General features: G+C 44.8%; 1 protein-coding gene across 1 annotated transcript in view; it reads left to right on the top strand.

Moving 5' to 3' along the window:
* Positions 1–21,046, top strand: part of RABGAP1 (RAB GTPase activating protein 1) — a 967,778-nt gene that overhangs the window by 24,222 nt on the left and 922,510 nt on the right. Inside the window, exon 3 of the mRNA XM_086921082.1 lies at positions 10,989–11,180. Coding sequence (XP_086777208.1) covers positions 11,031–11,180 — 150 coding nt within the window. The 5' untranslated portion in view covers positions 10,989–11,030. The remainder of the gene's footprint in view (positions 1–10,988; positions 11,181–21,046) is intronic.

Genomic DNA, 21,046 nt, shown 5'->3' with positions numbered 1-21,046 from the left:
TCTGGTTTACACCATCATTTAAACCATCATTGCCATCTGTTATTGGCAACCTGTCCGCTGGTAAACGTAAGACCTCTATTTCTTGCCTCATGCCTGCTGATGCTGCAAGTAACCACGTCTGACATTGGCCCACTCCTAATATCTTGCACCAGAGCCTGCCCTTCTTGCCCATTCGACCCATCATTTGGTAAGGCGCTGCCCAGAGAGTCAGTCAGGTTCCCTCCCACCCTTGCTCCACATTCTCAATATCCAGTCCCAGAGCCCCTGTATTTCCCTGGCTCACCTCTTCTGAGATTGCTACAGGGCAGCTTTCTCAGTGGTGACCCTTCCCTGATTCAGCTTCTTGCCCTTTCTGGCCGCCAAGAAAATTGCAGGAGTTACTCTCTTCCCGCTGTCGGCAGCGCTTGGCGGACTGCAGCTTTTCTCAGCCACTCCACGTCGTATGTCCTGGGCAGTTTCCGGGGGCTTGCTAGACAGGGCTTGCTTCCTGTACAGCAAGTCTTTTGTGCCTAAAAACAAACCCTATGACTTTTGCATTTTATTTTTGTTTATTAACCACACCCATCTTTCCCACCCTGGGGAACCCTTCCTCAACTCTGGAGGTATATTGGAGTACCTCCGCTTCCGGCTCTCTCCCTTTCTGGGCAGACATAGAAAAGACATATACATTTTTCATTTTGGTTTACTTTTAATCTGGTCGATCCGAGAGCTGACTTCGACGGAATCTCTGAAGTTGTACATTGTATTTCTCCACATCACCTTCAGGGAAGCGGGGAATTGAAGTTTTGCAGTAGCACCCAGGCTCCTTAGTACTTGTATGTGTTTTCCCAACTCCCACTGCCTAGCCTGGGTGGTGCGCAAGATGTCCGACCTGATATGAAAAGACCAGTCCCTTTTATTATATACTCCTTTTTTGAAGCCCCCAGCAAGAATCTTCTCTTTAATTAGATATGTTTCAAAATTTACTAGGATTCTTCTCTGGTTTATTTTGCCAGATCTTCTAGTGAAGGGCTCTCAATGAACTTGTTGTATGTCATTTTCCAGGGATTATTTCTCTATCTCTAAAGGCAGCTCATTTAAAAGGTCAATGACATAGGACCTTATGTCTCCCCCCCCTTCGAGGTCTTCTGAAATATTTAGGATCCTGATATTGTTTATTCTTGCACTATTCTCTAGGCTTTCAAGCTTATCTGTGAGTTCTCTGTCCCTCTGTTTTGACCTCCGATGTATTTTTATCAACTTGCTTTCAGAGATCTTCCACTGCCGCTTCCACTACTCCTACTCTTTCCAATATGTCATTTATTTTGACTTTCAGTGTTTGGCAGACCCCTTGAATCTTTTGCTGGTTACTTTCTGACACTGAAAACTTCTCTCTCATTACAGAGATTAGAGTAGACAGCAAGGACTCGGTAGAGGGCTGTTTCCATGAACTGCATCCTGTATCTTGCCCCCTCTGATCCTCTCCCTGCCGGGGTGGTTGACTAAATAAGACCTTCAGACTAAGACCGAGATTGGGGTTATCTAACACCTGTATAGAGTCATCCTACGTCATTAGCTCTGTCATTGCCAATGGAATGTACCTATTTTCCAACAAGGTTGTATCATTTCTCACCTCCATTACTCTTGTATTTATTGTAGAACTCAGATTATCTTGAGACTTGGGTATGAGGTTAGTGCTGTTTTCTGCCGTTGAGGAGGTGGAATTTTGGGATTGTGCTAGTACCTTAAAGTTGGTGCGCATTGAAGGTGTTTTTCGAGAACTGGCCGAATTAGTCTGTTTAGCTGACTTACTTCTGGAGACCTTTTTGCTCCCTATAGATGAGGGCGTATCCGCTAATACCTCTCTTTTGCTCTGGGGGGGCAGGTTGTTGGGGTCTTTTGATGGTGCTGCAGTATTGTCGAAATAATCACTTCAGGTAGAGCCTCTGTCGGGGAAAGATCTTGTTCCCAGAGGCCTCTACTTCTAAGGGTATATCATTTGACTTGCCGTTTTTATGTACTGTGCCTGATGTCTTACTCTAACAAAGATCACTGTGATCACTCTTCCCCAATCTGGATGTCCGCTCCCGCTCCCCCTTCTTCCCTCTCCTTACCGGGGTCATTGAGGGGGACTTTGCATCATCCAGCTCTGCCGTTGCCTCTGCCCAATCTCCGAACCGAAGGCTGCAGGGGCTAGCTATGAGCTTCTGCCCCCTTGGAAGCCGACTCTTGCTGCTACGAGCCGGCCTCTGGTGATCCGTAGCGCAGCCTCTGCCCAGTTTCCGCCCTGCGGCGCCCCGTCACTGCCGCTGCCACCGCGTCCCGAAACTCTAGACTCTGCTCTGGTGAAAAGGAGGAAGAAGAACGTAGAATCCTCCCGCACCGCACCTCCCCCGAGGCCGTCCACTCCAAATGCTCCAAATACCGGTAAAGTCAAACCCATAGGCCGGGATAGTCTTGGATGTCCGCTGAGAATTAGGAGAGAGTCCGCGAATGCTCTAGCTCGCGACCGCCATGTTCTCCAGTGACTGCAACAGGCATCCTTTCCTGTGCAACCCCCCCTGGCATTTACAATGAAAACTGTATAATGCCCATCATTTTTGGTTCCTCCTTGCCAGATTCTTGGTGGTCCCCATATCCCATGAATAAGATTATGGATGGTTGTATGATGCCCATTTCTATGGGTTACACATTGTCACTCTAGGGAGGAGTCTTGAAAGCATCTTGCATGACAGGAGTATATAATCCCTATTGCTAGGGGTTGCAGGTCTGCTAGTTCTGGGTGGGCTGCAGCACAGGTGCCACAGGTGCCTCCCGACAATGGCGCCCTTCACCCCAGGGTGCTCAATCTACATTCTCAATGTGGTTTAATCTGTATGATACAGACTATTCTAAAGATGGTGGATAGAAATCCACCTGTGAGACCATATCTGTTCTCACACTTTTCTCGTACAACCATGCATATGCGCATCTTCACCCTTGCTGCAGTTAGCTGCCTTCATGTCATTCCTTGGGTTCCTCCTTCCCATATGAATTTGTTAATTGTGCCCATAAGCAATCAGACCTATGTATTGTTACTGCTATAGAAAGTACACGATAGACCTATTCCTTGTGCAGTCATTTTCAGTCTCAGCCCTTCGTATAAAGGTCCGTGATCTGTTACATCAAAAGCACAGATCTTTACATGTGTCCTTTACCAGTTGTGGGTTTCTACAGTATCTGTGGATGAGCTGGGGTCCCATACACGCCTAAATAGATAACGTGTCTATGGGACCACTGTAGTGTCAGTCAGAATGTTAGGTAGAAACCCACGTTCTTTGTGGATTGCTAAAATAACGATATCTGATTTCTGACTATGGCTGTTTGTGGGAGGTCATACGTCATTGGGTTCGCCATAGAGATTAAAACACCGCATATATTGTGAGCTTTAATTCATCTTGGCATATCCTGATCTCCTCAATATAGACAGTTTTTCTAATTCCATTGGCAAGAGGCTCAATAGAAAGAGTGTGTGGGGGGGGGGTGTGGGGGGGGGGGGGGCGGAGAAGGCCTCTCTGACCTCTGAACTCTTTAAAATCAGATGCAAAACTAGTCACTCATAATCCACACTCTGGCCAATGTCTATGTATATTGTGCTGTAATACACTCAAATCCTCTATGTTTGCCATACTTCTCAAAGCTCTTTCCGATTATGACATAAAGTTTTTGCAAACAGGTGGACTGTCAAGCCAACATGTCAGATATCAGCGTCATGATGGCTACATCTGTGGCAGACCGCTTCTATCCTGTGAAAGTAACAATACATTTTTTCCTGAGTAAGATATGCCCTATGTAATACTGTATTAACTGGAACCTAGCATTGCGAGGGACATGCATAGGGCTCGCCAGAATCCTAATCCATTCCTTAGGGGTGGATGGACGAGCCAGATCAGTCTCTCATTGGTGTTGCAGGAAGTCAAATTTGTGGCAGTCCGCAGACGAAATGCATCCGCAAACCACCAAGTGAGATCACGCCCCTCTCCCATGACGTGTAAATTTTGGAGTGTAATGTGCGTGTTTGGTTCTTGTTTGATGTCTCCCCAGTGCACTGCAGTGTGCCGGTCCAAGAGGCGTGACTAATGGAATGCCCCAGGGCATTCCTTCTTCTTGTGTTAGTATATCATAAGCCTTGAGTATGCCGTCCTGATAGGGGTCTCCCAATATGTGTAGTCCCGCTGCATGCCAATCCTGAGAGCTCAGCTAGTAGTGTCTTCCTGTTACCCCGGGGCATACCTAATAAAAAAATGCTGGGGCATTAGGTGTTATATGTTTGGTGAGAAATAAGCAGCCACAGAAACAATGATAGGCCACCTGTAGCAGTAGAGGGAGAGGCCGGGAAGTCTTAGGACAGTGGTGAAACAGGTAAATAAGATTGTGCAATCTATAAGGAGGACCACCCACTGCTGTGTCAGAGAGGTGCAACTCTGCCATCCAGCAGGCCACCCATTGTATCTGGAATGGCGAGTAGTAATGCTCCAGGTTGGGCACCGCTAGCCCTCCTTGAGTTGATGGTAGATACAGTTTCGAGAGCTCCACCCTATATCAAAATTTGTTCCATATAAGATAGCGAAGCATACGCTCAAGGTAGTGGAAAATGTGTAAATGTATGTATACTTGTAAAGCGCACTGTCACTTTTCAGGGATCCTGGCGCTGTATACCGCTGTGGAACCCTTCCTGGCTTTCCCTGTGATATGTCCCCTACTGGGCACCCCCAAGGTGAAGCCAGGCATCCCAGCGCTTTCGGGGCCGTTTTGGAGATTAGGCAAGCTGTTGCCCAGAGTTGCAGAGTGGGACCCATGATTAGAGTAGGCACTTAGGCGAGAATTATCGAGTCTGTGGACATTGAGCCCAAGACCCTGCCGCATTGAGCCCTGGTCCCAGGTCAGACCTCTGCATCAGGGTCTGCCGCTTCTAACCAGCGAGCCACACTTCTCCAAAAAGGGCAGAGGGAGATAAAGCGATAGGTTAGTAAAATAATATAGAAGCCGCGGAAGCACCACCATTTTGTTAAGAGTGACTCTCCCTGCAACTGAAAGAGCAAGAGTCTTCTCAAATGACATCTGCGACATTAGGGAGGTTAGTGCCCTAGTGAGGTTGCCGTCTAGTAAGTCTCGATCAGTATGATCATTTTGAATACCCAGGTAGGTAGTCAGCAGAGCACCATTGGTTATGAGTGCCGGGTCCAGTAGACTGGGAACGAAGGGAAACAATCAGGACTCTTCCCTGTTGATGTGTAGTCCAGACAGACGTGCAAAACGATTGAGGAGGTCAGGAATGGCATCCGGAACGGAGCAGACATCCCTGTCAGTTGATCGTCCCGGTATAATGATATTGCATGCAAATCCTCGCCCATTAGTATACCTCATGGCTCTGCCGAAGCACGCATGGCTAAAGGCAAAGGCTCCATAGCTAAGGAGAAAAGAAGGGGGAGCAGGCCTGTATGTTCTTGTACTTTTACATGGCAACCATATTAGGTGAGATGAACCCTTCAGAAACCCATAGGAGTAAAATGCAGGCACTTTTTCTTTGTGCGCATATATCATTTGCTGAATCCGTAACAATACTCCTGTCCACCAATGTTTGGGCGTGCTACAGTCTCTCTCTGTAGTACTCCTGAAAGCTTTTCTTTAGGTTGCTCAGATAACCTATGGCAACAGCTGTGCTTTCAAGCCAGACCTAAGAAGCAGTGATCACATAAAAATCAGACAGAAGTCTTTCTGGCATTTGCCAAGGAGAGGAGTTAGAGGCTAGAGTGGCATAAAGGTTTGTACTCTAATTGTCAAGGTATTTGAGATAAGTCGCTTGGGTTTAAATTTTAATTTTGTACAAGCAGGTGTAAGTGATAAGCGAAGGGTAACCCAAACTGAGCATCATGCCTTCAAAAGTACCTACAGAGAAATCTTACTTTTACAATAACAAAAACTTAAATTCAAGCCAGGTTTCAAACCTTGTTTCTCTGCTGGGTTAGATCCTCCAGTGAATTAAGATGGTACAGAAAGTAATACACTAAATATTAGCATAATTGCACTTTTGCAGTTCTCACCTTTTTTGCTTTTCACAAGCTTTGTTGATCTTATAAATATTGAATGTTCATCATATATAAAATATTCTCACATACTTTCCCGGCTTCCTCTAATTTATGTCAATGTATAAGTTTATTTCTTTATCTTTGGAACAATATGGAGGGGATAGAGGATGAGCAGCAGAGGACTTCAACCAGCTGAGATTTATTTGGTTCTTTAATACCGATGCAGAAATAAATGTGAAGAAAATAAATGTGAAAGAGAATAACAAAAAATTCATAAGCCCAATCTTCAATTTAATACCCCTGCAACCAATTAATCTTGCCAATCCTGACCACAAAACTCACTATTTAAGGATATCCTCCATAACATTCAGTTCTATCAGTTGGCAATGAATGTTCACAACTTGCTGGTGAATCGATTGAGAATTGGAAGGCATATACTTGGGGCAACTTTCAGGTTCCACAATAGTGGTAACGTTTCTCTTGGCAGTCAGTTCAATGGAAATAGTCTTTGGTGATATTAGCCACCCTTCAAATCACTTCTATTAATAGGCTAGTATAGGAAAGTGCCTCTTTTTGAATTGGTCACCGCCACATTTTGCCTGGTATCTGATGCAGTTTCGACAAGTGCACTGGGTTCCTGCTATCCAGGTCCCCAGTGCCAGATCCCTTTCCCTAAAACTGTACAATTGTTCTCCCAATTAGCAGTACCTTTAGCACCCCCTGTAATTCCCTAGAAAATGGTACCCCTGGTACCTAGGGCAAGGACGCTAAAGAGGGCCCTTAAAGGCTGCTGTATTGTGCCACCCTAAGGACCCCTCCGCACAAACATGCAAACTATTGCTGGCTGCGTGACATTGTGCAAAGAAAAGTGAAGACCCACCATGGAACACCTTCTGTGTGCCATGCCTGCAGACATTGCATGCAGTATAGGTAAGACACCCCTACAGCAGGCCTTACAGCCCCAAGGCAGGATACACTATATTACATGTGTGGACATATTTACATGCGCAGATATGCCCCTATGATGACTTAAATTGATTCTTCAATATTACAAGTTAACAGGGAAGCCATTTTGAGTACATGTGCTGGACCCTTGTATTTACGAGTTTTCCAGCTACCTGCTGGCTCCACTGAAACTAGAGATGTTTGGTATCAAACCTCTCCTATTAATAAACCCACTCGGATTCCAGTGATTGATTTATTAATTCATGCACTCAGAGGGCCCCTTAGAGGTGCCCCCTGAAAAACGACCAAATACTCGTGTACTCGTTGACTGGTGTAGATCAGCCTGCCACCACAGACAGGTTTCTGACCCCCTGCAGTTGAGAGCCCGTGCTCTCTGAGGGCAGAAACAATGCCTGCTCCAGCTGGAGGTAGTTTTAACTTCTCCAAACAGGATGGCTAAGTGATCTGCATACCAAGGCAGGAGGCTTCAAATGACTTTTGCTGACTTTGAAATGCGACCCAAAGCTTTCCCAGACAGTGGCAATACCACCCATTGCCCCGGGTCCATTTTGGCACCAACACAGATGGAAAATTAGATAGTCAGGAGGTGTGTTCCCCCTAAGGGCTAGTCCCCCCTAAGGTGGGCTGCCTGATGTGAACACTAATATTGAATTCCATCATCTTAGTTTTGGCAGAGTTAGGCTCTGTGGGTCAGGGTTATGCCCACGTTCCACAGGAAGTGGTAATATAGAGGGTGTAGTCTCCCTAAAGGTAAGTAGCCCATTGGCTACTACCTGTCACATCCCTTAACACCCCTAAATTGAGTATTTAGGTGGCACTCCGTAAATCGGAAGTCTGTCTTCTTCTGAATCCAATGAATCAAAGAGCCTCCAGAAAAGCGAGAACTGTGGACGTTTGGTACCAAAGCCTGCCTGACCTGCACCAGACTAAACAGTCATGACCAGTGACTCGTCCTGCAGCTGAACAGCTTCCAAGAACCCCCAGAGACTTCCAGTCTTTTGCAAATTGCCAGCAATCTCCCTTGGAGTAGAGTCTGTAGACACCCAAGAAACAAAGCCTGGTTCACGGAATTGCTGTTCCCCGGCCAGCCTGACGCAGCAAGCCCCAAGGAAGATGTACCTGTACTCCTGAAGGTCAGATGTGTCCCCCACCGAGTGAGAGGACACCAGGATCGACCGGAGCGGCACAGGACCAATACCCCTTGCAGTAAACCGAGCCCGTGAGACTCACTACACCGAGACAGAGCAGGCATCCAGGGACGCCCGTACAGTAGAGATTCCACTCCAGAGTGGCACTGGTGTACTGATTATTGCACCTTCGACCAGCGAGAATGACCACCACAAGGCCCCAGGACGCACAGAACCCAGTCGACCTTTCCACCCTGCACCCATTCACCCCAGCCGTGAACTGACTAACCGGCTGTGCCCTCTTGTTACCAGGACCCTTGTGACACGAGCCCCCCTTTTGGGAGCTCCCGAACTTGTCCCAAAGTCCCCCTCTGCAGCCAGGTTTTCGGCGTAAAACTCACGGCTACCATCCAGACCTGCACCTCTGCACCCGAACAGCCCAGGGCAAGTAATGAGGAACTGCTGGTGGTACTTTGGGCCCTGGCCCACTATACCCTATGTCTAAAGAAGGTTACTCCCCCCCCCCCACCCCCTCAAAACCGACTGTAAACAACTATATGCAACATATGCTCTTTCTCCCATAGGAAAGTATTGCAGTGAATCAACGCATTTAAGTGAACTGTTTACTTTACTTTTGAAATTCAATATTTTTCAAAAAGTAATTACCTAATAACAAAGTTCTTGGTATCAAAATTTAAATGAACATACAACTTATTTTTCTAAATTGGTCTCCAATTTATTCTTGAGTGTGTATCATTTATTGCCTCTGTGAGTACAGCAAATGCTTAGCAATACCTTCTTATAAGCCTAAACTGCTCGCCCACCCTACCCCTAAAGAGAGCATTTAGTATTACCATTTTTGCCTCTGTAAATCAATACGAGCTCCATGGAATCATTACACAGTCTATCTCGTTTTGGTCAACCATATAAAGAGCAGCTTCCTACAGCCAGTCCAATATTTCGGAAACTAAATTGCTAAGAAATGTCCCTTTTATTTATTTTCCTTTGGGATCAGAGTGAAGTAGAGACTGAGCCAGATTCCTGGGACCACATAACCTATTTAAGAACTAGACAAATCTGTAGGCATTCAACATGAAACCTTGTTTCCACATGCATAATGTGCTCCTTTTTGAGCTGATGTGCTTGTTTGGATGATTAGGACTCCAGAGGGATTACCTAAAAAGATTAGGGCATGCGTCTGGTCTTTTTACTTACTGATGGTTTGATTTCAGCTGCTTACTCCCAAATAAACCCTGCAATTTCCTTCCCCTCAAACCAGGCCTTGGGTCATAGCTCATAGGTGAATAGCGAAGGATTTATGTTTTAGTCCTGAATGGTCAGCACAATATTTTTGAGGATGGTACATGGATATATTTTGCAATGAAATGGCGAAGCAAATGCAAGTACGTTGAATGTTCTCAGTCAAAACGAAAATGAATCATGGGACAATATGGAGAGTGATCTAAATCTTGGTATTGCCAATCCAGGACCTGCAGAAATTCGTTTTCACAGTAGCCTGCTAGCCTTCCTCTGAGGAGATGGGCAAGCACAATGTCATTACACTCTACTGGGCCACACAGCACAGCCATGTAAAGATGCAGCCATTGAAACATACCATTGAGAGGACTGGCCAGTTGTTAACAGGAGAAGGAGCTTCTGTGTTGCATCCGGATCACATTGTGACTCTTTACCCATGATGCAATTTAAAAATGTTTCAGAATTCCTCCTTTTATTGCCACTAGACACAAGTTAAATTGGGCCAAATTGCCATACAATCTGGCTATGAGAAATGCTGAGATTTGTCACTTGTACCCACTCTATTCTATCACATGGTGAAAGTTTGTCATTGTTTTTAGCGTCTTCCATCTCCCACTGCCGTAACTTTGAAGTCTTAAGTGAACCAGAGGATTGTTATGGTTCTGTATTTTTCTTGTATTCCCCCTCCTCCCAACTCCCCCCCCCCCCCATCCCCCTCAAAAAAGTCTGTAAATGAACCACATTAGCTTTTTGACACGAATGTTGAAAACCATACCGTTGGGATTCTAGAATAATTAGTACGTCTTGTAAGAGGTTATTAACTCCGAACATGCAAAGCCTGGTTTTGTTTAGGTGTGGTCCCCTTCTGTATTCACATACACAAGTTTAAAACAAAAACACTCAAATAGAATACGCCCCGGGTTGTTGCAGGTCATTGCTGGTTTCAATCGAGCATTTTGGTCCATCACCTTTTTGCTGCCAGTTGTTCAAACCTTTTTTGTTACCACCTCCCTTTGCTAAAGCATCGATGATGAAGTCCCAGGCCATGTGAGTGGTAAACAATTACTTCACATACGGACAACAGTACTCTTTGCACGGAGTAAATCATATAGTACCCAAAAACAATTAGTCTCGAATATTGACAGCACCTGCAACCAATTGTTTGTATTGAACTTAGGGTCAGATGTGTTTGGGTCCGGAGATGTGCACAATTCAATTTAAAGCTGTTGTACAATTTCCCATCTTAGCCGACAGGTGGTTGCATTTCTTAGAAGCAGTACATGTAGTCCTGCAATTAATTTTGTTTTTGTTTTTCTTCTGAGAAAGTATGAAACCATCTTCTGTGGTACTATGGTTAAATTGCCACACATGCTTTACATTTTTTTTACCTCTTTTTAGTAATGTACATTTGTATTATACTGTGTTTTGAGTAGATGCACATGAATGTGAAACAGCGTGCAAATACTCTGTTAGCAATAACTGTACCCCCGTCTTTTTTTCTTTGCAAATTGAATGTTGCTTTTCCCCAATACGTTTCTTATTTAAAAAGAAACTAATGCCTTGAATTAATGGCAGAATTCCTTTTTTCCAGATGTTAAAAGCTAATTCATGAATCCAGCTTTCCTTGTGAGCCATGGATGACAAGGCCTCTGTTGGCAAAATTAGTGTCTCTTCAGACTCTGTTTCCACTTTGAACAGTGAGGATTTTGTCTTGGTTTCGAGACAAGGAGATGAGACACCTTCCACAAATAATGGAAGCGATGATGAAAAGCCGGGACTAAAGGTACAGATGTAGTTCATTTATTGAGGTTGATTTTATTTGGCAATTTTGCATCCATATATTACCATTTTGTTAGGCAGCAGGCAGAAAAGAAGATTGGAAATAGCCATGGTTGTTTTGTATTTTGCCATACTGTGTGGATTTAGCATTGCAGAAGTGTGTGTGTATGGCTGCTTAAATGTCTGTACTCGAAGACTACGCAATATGAATGATCCGGTTTTAAGACAGGATAAAGAGGATTATTCAAGTGAGACACAAGGTTCAGTTTCTCCCTGGTACTCTAGATGGTAGAGTATTTCACTACCCAGCGCCTTAGAATCCCGTTTTATTGGGTATTGTGTTTGCACTTGTAGGCTGGACCTTATGAGTATGATATGATCAGGAGATTCCTTATGCCAGCCAACATGATTGCGACATAAAGCTGGGGCTTGTGCCCATTCTGCTGCATAGGTATGTTTGACTTCATCAGGTGCGTGATCAGAAAATGATGGAATTATTGCATCTTTACCTTGAAAAACTGCGAGGGTCAATCAAACTCTGCTAAGAGGATGTCTAATAATAATGTCAGATTTTCCCAGATTATAACCCTAAGGGTGCACTGTATGTCACCCTCAATTTGCATATCCAAATCATATACTCGATCTGGAGGGGCTACGCGACTGTTCGGTCAGTTGCTTTCGCTGCCAGAGATTCCTGGAGATTCCAGCACACTGTAGTGACCTCCACCATGCTTTCGAGGAGAATCACCACCCATTCTCATTGTTTGTGGCATATTTTGCGGTAATAGCCACAACTTTCTTTTTGTGAAATTGAGGTTGAAATTGTGGAGGGAATTCCTCCTTTATCTTCACGTCATACGAGCGTTGGGTTTCACATACTCTTCCTGTCTCCGGTCACAAAGCCCTCCTCCCTCGTATTGTTTATCCAATGAGTTCCTCACAGGAACGAGAAGGACTACTATCAAAATGCTTCTACCTATCGGGTGGTTTTATTTGTGTGTGATCGGGCATATTGTAGCGTCTGTGAGAAAGGTATGCTGGCGGAGAACCTCCTTGATTTTTTGCTTTTTCTTTGGGCCATAACGGAATGTACAATTACAGGACTCATGGTAGGCACTACTGCCATTTGAGCTTGCCCTAGCAGGCCAGCCTCTGCTGGGACAGCCATCATTGTGTGCGAAACATACGTTAAGCATCTATATAGTCTAACTCGACTATTGTATTAATTGCACTAGTTCATTAGCATTGACATTTTGTAAATTAGGGGTTTTGTATACCCAGCTAACTCCTGCCAGGTGGCCACTTCATTACTAAAGGGACCCGTGTGTACGGGTGCAAGTACATGTATTAGGGTGCCACGGAACCTGTTTTGATGTTCCCAGTTTGAAATTGGAATTTCTAAGAGCTGATATGCTCTTTGTTGTGGTGATGGTACAACGTTGCTGAATTCATGAAATGTTTGTGTTCACATCCTCAGCCTAACAATTGACCCGAGAATAAAAGACTTCTAAACGATAGCCATCATGGACCTCAACCATGACAAGTCACCTCCCGCCAGTAAAATTACATGCGCATGGACTGCAGGCCTGCAATTGTCAGATCTAGGAGCAGGTTGTGGTTGCGCCATGATTAGAACAAAAATGGAAACAAAGTGCCAACACTAAAATGGGTTACCATTTTAAAGGTTCAAGCTTGAGCAACCAACAGAAAACAGGATGTCAGAATGTAGGGACTGAATCTTTTTACCACATCAGTACCTGCGTGCCCAAATCTGACTAACTCTCAGTGCCTCACCTGAACTCCTAACCTTCCCAGAATAACTGGTGAATGTGGCAAACTTGAACATGGCCCTCTATTCCCCAAGGTAACTGTGGATACAGATAATCACCTTTTCGTTTCTCACACATGCTGGTCCATAATAAAGAAAAGAAAGACACAAAGAAAATGTACAATATTTATTGAAACTATCATTGTCTACTATGAGGCAGTTGTGCTGAAATTAGAAAACATATACAACTAAGCAAAGTAAGTCCGCATTAATAGCAAACTGTAAACAACAAACAGTCCTATCATTGCAAATTATATATCTGTCCAAGCATAATCTCACTATGTGAGCACAGGGATATATCTATGATCTCTGGGATAAGCACCGGGCCCCATACCTGGTATTTGTAGTTGGGTGGTCCGCATTATAAGGGTAAACTCAGTTTACTCAAGGCTGATGTCCCACTGCTTTAATTCTCCTCTCTGTGCTCCAAGAGGGCGAGTCACACTTTATATGATAAGAACTACTGTGTTTGAAAGCATCAGCTGTGCTCCCGTGTTATGTCTAAAACATTAGTAGATGTTGCTGACTGGGCACAAGAAAACAGTACACCCTTTTGTTTGACTTTGTACGAAATTTTCAAATTGAATTGTAAGATGAAGAGCTAAATAACGAGCAGCGTATTTCTAAAATATTTACATTCCACAAAATAAATGTGTTCTGTGCAGCTGTGCAAAGCAAAGGCAGCCAGAAATGTGTAATATGCAAAATTAAGGAAGAAGCGAAGTGGGTCCCAAAGGAAACTTACTACACTGGGGAACTCTTACTTGCAAGTGTCCAGCAAATGTACTTAAAATGGCTTCCCGGTTAACTAGTGATATCTAAGAATAGACTTAGACATCACAGGGACAAATCTGCTCATGCAGATATGTCCACCCTATAGTATAGTGCGCCTTGCCTTAGGGCTGTAAAGCATGTTGTAAGGGTGACTTACCTATACTGCATGCATTGTCTGCAGGCATGGCACACAATAGATGTGCAATGCGTATCTTCACTTTTCTCTGCACCAAATCACAAAGCCTGCAATGGCAGTGTTGAGTGTGCTGAGGGGTCCCAGAGGGTGGCAAAATACATGTTGCAGCCCTGAAGGACCCTCTTTAGCCTCCTTTCTCTAGGTACTAGGGATACCATTTACTAGGGACTTATAGGGGGAGTTAAGTATTGCAAATTGGGGGAAGAATTGTGAACTTTTCGGGAAAGATATCTGGTACTTTGGACCTGGATAGCAGGAACCCAGTGCACTTCTGTCAAAATTGCATCAAATACCAGACAAAACATGGAGGTGACCATGTCAAAAAGGGGCACTTTCCTACATTTTCTACTGACATTAAAACATCTTGCAGTGTTTTGCACCCCCTTCTATCAAATGATGGAAGCATTGTCTATTTTGCCCCTGTGTAAACTCTTTATTTACACACAGTGGAGTGTAGGGTGAGACGTCTGGCACAACTGGACTCTGTGTCTCAGACTCTCAAGATGGCACTTGCAACAAGAGAAATGTATAGCAATGGGTTTCTACATGTTCTGTGGTCCACAGTGTTTTCTATAGAAACCACCCCTGAATGTGTCTCCCTTTGAGACCTGGCTTTTTTCATTTCCCTCCTTTTTATTCTACAAGATGTCTCAGAGGCTGCATGGTTGTATCGAAGCAAATTTGACCCTTCCAAATCTCCTTGTTTTGAATGAGAGTATACATTGTTTGCCCAGCCTGGCTCCTTTCCATTGCCAAATAAATGTGCTTGCTGTGTCGGTGCGCAAAGTAGTTCCATGTTTGGAATATGTGGAAGATTTTCAGCAGTGTAGTCATTTTAGTTGAGGCAATCTAACCTAGCCATGAAATTGAGACATTTTTCCAGTTCAGTCTTCACCTCTTTGGTCAGACAACCAAGTTAATATCTTTTTGTGATGGATCTGGTTTTAGCCTAGTCTATCCCAAAATACTTTCTTGAGGTCTTTGTCCATAGTCTGCAAACATGATAAGCTTATAGTCCTGTGACTCCCATCTTGACTCCCTTTATGGTAGGATTATTTCTAATAATAGAGTTTTGAAGTTAGGGTGAATAAAAGTAGTGATTGGGGACATCCCCTGCTTATTTGGATCACCCTGGAGAAAATGTTATTTAGCCACACTCTAGCTGTGGTTTAATATTTGTTCAGAGTCCAGCACCATTTATCTACCGCCTTTACCTACTATGTCTGAGGTGTAATGTCTTCTTTATAGTATCACTTAGTTCCATCCAGTATAAAACCGATCTGGGCAGGGTGTATGATCTCCCTCAGATTCACTGAAGTGGGAACATGGCCATCCCGGTCAAAATTTTAACAGGTATACCAAATAAGGATTTAGGCTGATATAAGGCACAATAGTCAGCAAGCGTGACTGGCTACAGCATGGATACTCGTAAACTTTTCTCCAGGGGTAAAAAGTTCATCTGTGGTGTGACCGAGGGCTGCATTGATGCTAGCATGGTGGCGGTCGGGGCGTGGGAGGTGTATGGTGGGCGTAGCGGAATTTACACATGTAAATCTAGTGATTTAATTGCACCTGAGAGCCCTTCCAGCTTTCGCACTTGGCTCAACTGTGTAATCCTGTGCAAATGTTTTATTGTACTTTGCCTATTGGCATTATTGCCCGTGGAGAGCAGGCATTCAGGGTTGTTTCTGAATTTGTGTTTGAAAACAGTCACGTTAAAAAAAAATTAAAAAACGAAAAAAAAAAACGCAAGGTCTTTCAAATATGATGTGGAGTAATAGTCAAAAATATTCAGCTTTCTCTTTGTGTAGCCGGCACATTTCTTTAGGGTTTTTCATTCTTCATATTACTGTGTTTGGCACTCAAGGCTGGTGGGCAACCTTCCTGGTTTTTGCCCAGTTCTTATTTTTTTTTTTTCCTTTCCAACTTTGCAAGGACCTTTCTCCACAGTATTCTGTGAGAGGGATTTTTAATTTTATTTTTTATTTATCCTCTGCGCTTCTCAATTTATAAAGGATACGTTCCCTCACCTTCTGGAGAGGGGCTGTCTCTGTTTTTAAATTGACCCTGAATTATGGCCTTCAAGACATCCGACCCTATGGCTGAGCTAGTATCATTGTTGTCATTTTCAATTAGGTAATGGGGGATAGCTTTTTTAATACTGTCTGGCACTACCATGTCTCTTAACATGGACTTATTTAGGTACCACTTCTCAGCTTTCTTTTTATATGTTGTGTTCGATTGGGACAAAATACATTGCACTGGGCCATGATCTGATGGTGTAATGAGGTTTTAGCTTACATCTTGTACCTCCAAGAGGCTTAAAGCTTCTTGTCTGAAGAAATATAATCTGTACAAGTGTAGCTTTTGTGTACTGCTGAGTAATGATTAATGCTCCCCTAATGGGTCTATATACTGCCTTCCGTCTGCAAGTCCCATGTCCTTTAGTAGGGCCCTCTTGAATGCTGACATCAATGCCATCTGCATTTGTGGTGTCTTGTGTCTTTGCTTTCATATATGATAATGTGCAAGTCCCCACCTAAAATCATGGGGCACACCACCCATTCAGGTAGAATCCTTATTGTGTGATCTTGTAATTTATCTTGGCCCTTGTTGGGGCAATACATGGATACTAGTCCCATGGACTCCACATTGTGTGATTGGTCCTGGACGTGCATTAGGTGCAGCTGCCGCACTAAAGGTGCAGCAAAGGCTAGCCCGTCAAACTCCCTCACATGCCGCCGGTCCCCTGAGAGGGTGGATCCTGTTAGGGTGGAGATTTAGAAGGATGAAACCGTGGCTGCAGCTTGAGTTGGTAGCGGGTTCACTGATGGAGGAGGTTCCACTGCAGACCGAGTCTGAGACCAGAGGTGGACCACAATGATGTTATTGGCCTCTGTATAACGGTTGAATGACCCCCTAGTTTCTCCTTTGGAGGAAGGACTTCTTTTAACTCCTCTGCTGTGTTATGCTGGTTAAATGTGAGGGGTGGTGGTGCGCATTGAAGGATCTGTTGGAATGCAAAATATGCATAATAGTTATTGTGGGTGTGCGCTATGTTTAGGCTTTATCTTCTGAAGGCATGATATTCTGTGTGCTGGTTGTGTCTTAACGGGTAGCCTCGCCACATTAGTGGTAGGCAACGGTTGGGGTGGGGGAGGGGGGTGGAGGGGAGAGTGGAGTTAGGCTAGGGACCTGCCGGCAATAGCACAACTGAAATTGCAGTGTGAAATGTTGTTGTTACACCGTATATCTGGGGAGGGGTGTGGGTTTAGTAATGGATCCCACTGTTTGGGTGTGTTTGTTAGCTATTATTACGGTTTGTGTACCACAACAGTGGGAGTCTTTGCTGGTCTGGCAGCCCTTAAGCTGGACATTCTGAAATGCAGGGGCAGGTGTGCGGTTTGGGGTGGGATTTGGGGTGGGAATCTACTGTGCCCATGACTGAGCAAATTAACATTGTTACGTCTGATGTCAATGGGCTTTGAGGATATTCCAAGTTTCATAGGGCCCACTCTTTCCTTAGGTGCCATAGATCAAAATTGCTTGTCTGCAAGAGACGCATCTTGTGGTTGAGGAGACACCGAAGCTTTAAAAAATGTGGAGGGGGACTTTTCTCTGACTCTTATTAATCTTACTCCTGGAGGGTGGTCATCTTGGTGGCTCCAGGAGGCCCCTTTAGACATACCCATAATGAGGCAAATGTGAAAGTGAGGTACGTCCTGATTCAAGGCACCCTGTGTGTAAAAGATCACATTGTTAAATTCGTATGCTCCCAATATTGATGGCTACACTTTTTTTCGAGGGAATGCAGGACATGTTGGCGGACAGCCTTGGTTACCCCATTACCTGGACTGGGAACTTTTAACTGTTTTAGACAGGTGGGGGGATCGTTCTCTGCCCAAGCAGGGTACTACTCAATCAATCTGGGCTCTCTGAGGAGGGCAATGCAGAATTTGGGTCTCTAGTATGGGTTGACACTATTGCACCCAGGAGGTCGAAAATATGTGTCACTCTCGGACAAATAATACTTAGTCGACTAGATCGCCTCTTGGTGGGATGGTTGGATCATTCCCAGATAGACGCAGTGGCGCATATGGTCAGATTCTTCTCAGATCATTCCACGACTTTGCTGACTCTGGGGCAGGAGGTTGGACCGGTTCTGGGCATCTCCTCACGGATGTTACCTGTAGGGCGGATATGCAAACTGCTCTAGAGAATAACTGACCAAGGACAGCAGGGCAATAGAGTGAGAGGCACTAAAAGCGGTAGTTAAGGGAATGCCAAGGTACTGTCTGTGGAGTGCGTAGACGACTTGAAGTGTCAGGAGGGCCAGTTAGCCGTCCATCAGAAACAGGAGGTACATTGGCAACAAGGCTTAGTGGAGTGGTCTGAGACCTGGTCCACGAGAACCAATGCAGCTTCATGCCAGCTCATAGCACAACTCACAACCGCTGTAGGCTGGCCGATGATCCACTTTGGGTGGAGAGAGGGAGAAGGCCTTGGTTTCCCTAGATCTTGAAAAGGTGTTTGATACAGTGGAGTGGGCATTTGTAATGGCTGTACTACAGGGCATGGGGTTTGGACCCAACTTCTGTGTTTGGATACAACTACTGTACAGCAAGTCCTCTATTCTTATCTGGATTGGGGGGGGGGGGTGAACTTTCTGAAACGTGGCCAGTGGGGTGGAGTACTCGCCAGGGGAGCTCTCTCTGTTTTAGCAATTGAGCCTCTTGTGCTGTTACTGCATACGTAGCTGAACCCTGGGGGATCATGGGGAGGGGGTTTGTGGGTCTAGGGGGGCCTACCCACATTGTTGTGATATATCTGGATGACTCATTGGTATATGTGCACTCACCTGGATAGTCTGTTACAATCCTAAAGTAGTTATTGGCTGCCTTTGGTGAGGTTTTGGGTCTTAGGATTAATGTCCACAAGTCACTATTGTTACTTTTGGGTGGTTTGATTGGGAAGCCTTGGGAGCAACTGCAGGATGTGTATATCCGATGGAATTGGTTCAATTTCGATACTTGGGGATTTGGTTTACACATACTGAGGCCCAGCATCCATGCCAGAACGTAGATTGGGTGCTGACCGGTTTGGAGAACTTGGGTTCGGCTTCCTCTCTTGTTGATGGACAGAGCGGTTGGCATAAATGGCTTTCCTCCCCTGTTGCCTGTACCTTAAGGGATTGGTTTTTCCACAGGCTGTATATCCTGTTGGTGACTCTTCTTGTAGGGTGGCGCTTGCAACCCTAAAGAAAAACTTGACTTGGAGGATGGGGGATCGGCGGTCCCAGATGTGCAGTTCGACTATTATGCTGCACGCCTGCAACATGCAGCTAGATGGCTCACAGAGTGAAAACATTGGGAGAAATGGCTTCTGGGGACTGAATTCAGAGACAACACTCTGCCTCAGTTGTTGATGCGGGGAATAGGTTGGAGCTCCCAGCTCCTTATCTGCTTAAACACACAACGGAGATATGGGAGATGGTAATCCAAAGCGTACTTCGCAGAGCCCCCTTCAGTATGGAGTTAAAATTGTGTGATCTGGCTCTCTTTAGGAACATTGACACAACCATATCTATGTAGCAATGGGGGTGACCTCAGGAAGCAGGGGATATTTACCCTGGGGATACCTTCATCTCTTTCCAGGATGCACAGGGCAGTTTTGTGATTGGGCCAGCCTATTTTTGTACATTACTCCAAGTTTGAGAGTGTTGCGAAGGAGCTCTGGATGGATATACCAGTGGCACCCGGCCCTCTGGGGTCCTAGACTGCCTTATTAGGTTGGGAGAGGATGTCCCTTAATTACCCACTTTTGCAAAGCCCGTAGGAGTGATATGCAACTTCAACAATTTCCTGTCTATGTGACCTGGGAGAGGGATCTGGGTACACCTAGCTCCGATTCAGATTGGGAGTGTGTCAAGCCTTGTTCGTACCGTGTCCAGAAACCGGTTTAAGCTCCTACATTTTTGTTGAGGGGATTCTGCACATACACAAAACTATGCGCAGGAAAACATGACCTCTGTGTATAGGGGTTGTACTTTCCTACCCCCCTAGTGCCCAAAATCCCAGAACCGACTAGCTATAGTGTCTCATTTGTTAGTTGGTCATGCCAATAATCGTAATCTCTCACATCATTAAATACATACCAAATAGTTACATAATACCAGAAAATTGCAGAGGTAGATCCTATACATGCGGGGGACGGTGTGGAGTATTGGTGTACATACACCAGGTGAGTTGGAAGCGAATTGAAAGAAGGTGGGAGTTAGGTTTCTGCACTTTGCTCCAAAGCACTAAGATACATACGGAAGGGCGTCCAAGCATCTTTAAGGCGTGATGCGAGTGGTTGTAGGTTGACGTAGTCTTCTCCCATGCTCTCACACCTGCTCATGTTTCCTAGAGGTGGGTGACCTAGCACTTCCCCATCTCAGAGCAGTCTCCCTCTTTCCTAGTACCAGGGCCATGGAGACAAGTCGGAGATTTGCACTAGGTACATTTTGCGTATATCCCAATAGTGCAGTCACAGGATCCGGGCTCCTCACAGTGTTAATTTGTTTAGTAAGATAGTTAAACAACATCCCTCATTTTGTAAGATTTATTTTTACCTCCAGAATTTTCTAAACGGTAAACCTCTATTACAACGCAGGCATTACAGCGTAGTGCCATTACAACGCAGTCAGTACCACAACTGTGACATTACCACGAGTTCTATTACAATACAAGTCATTACAACACTTGCTTTAGGGAATGCGTTGTTGGACTGGTGTTGGATTTTAAGTCCAACACCTTCCCTACTGATACACCGACTGGAGTTGGAATAGTAATTTGAACTAGTGAAAAGTGAAGCGCTTCCCTAAAGCAAGTCGTTGTAACGAGTTGCATTGTAATGGCACTCGTGGTAACGACAGTCATGGTTTTGATTGTGTTGTTAAGCCACGCATGGTTTTGGCATGCCTGGCAACAGATGCTATTATTTCTAAACATCTGCTCCCAGTAAGGAATGAGGTTGTGGATGACCTTCTCATGGGGCAGCTGCTTTTATTTCTGTATTAAGTCTTTGAATC

The sequence above is a fragment of the Lissotriton vulgaris genome, chromosome 5, assembly GCF_964263255.1.
Source record: "Lissotriton vulgaris chromosome 5, aLisVul1.2, whole genome shotgun sequence".
Lineage (NCBI taxonomy): Eukaryota > Metazoa > Chordata > Amphibia > Caudata > Salamandridae > Lissotriton > Lissotriton vulgaris.
The sequence above is the reverse complement of the archived record's forward strand: the minus strand, read 5'-3'. Positions and strand labels throughout refer to the sequence as shown.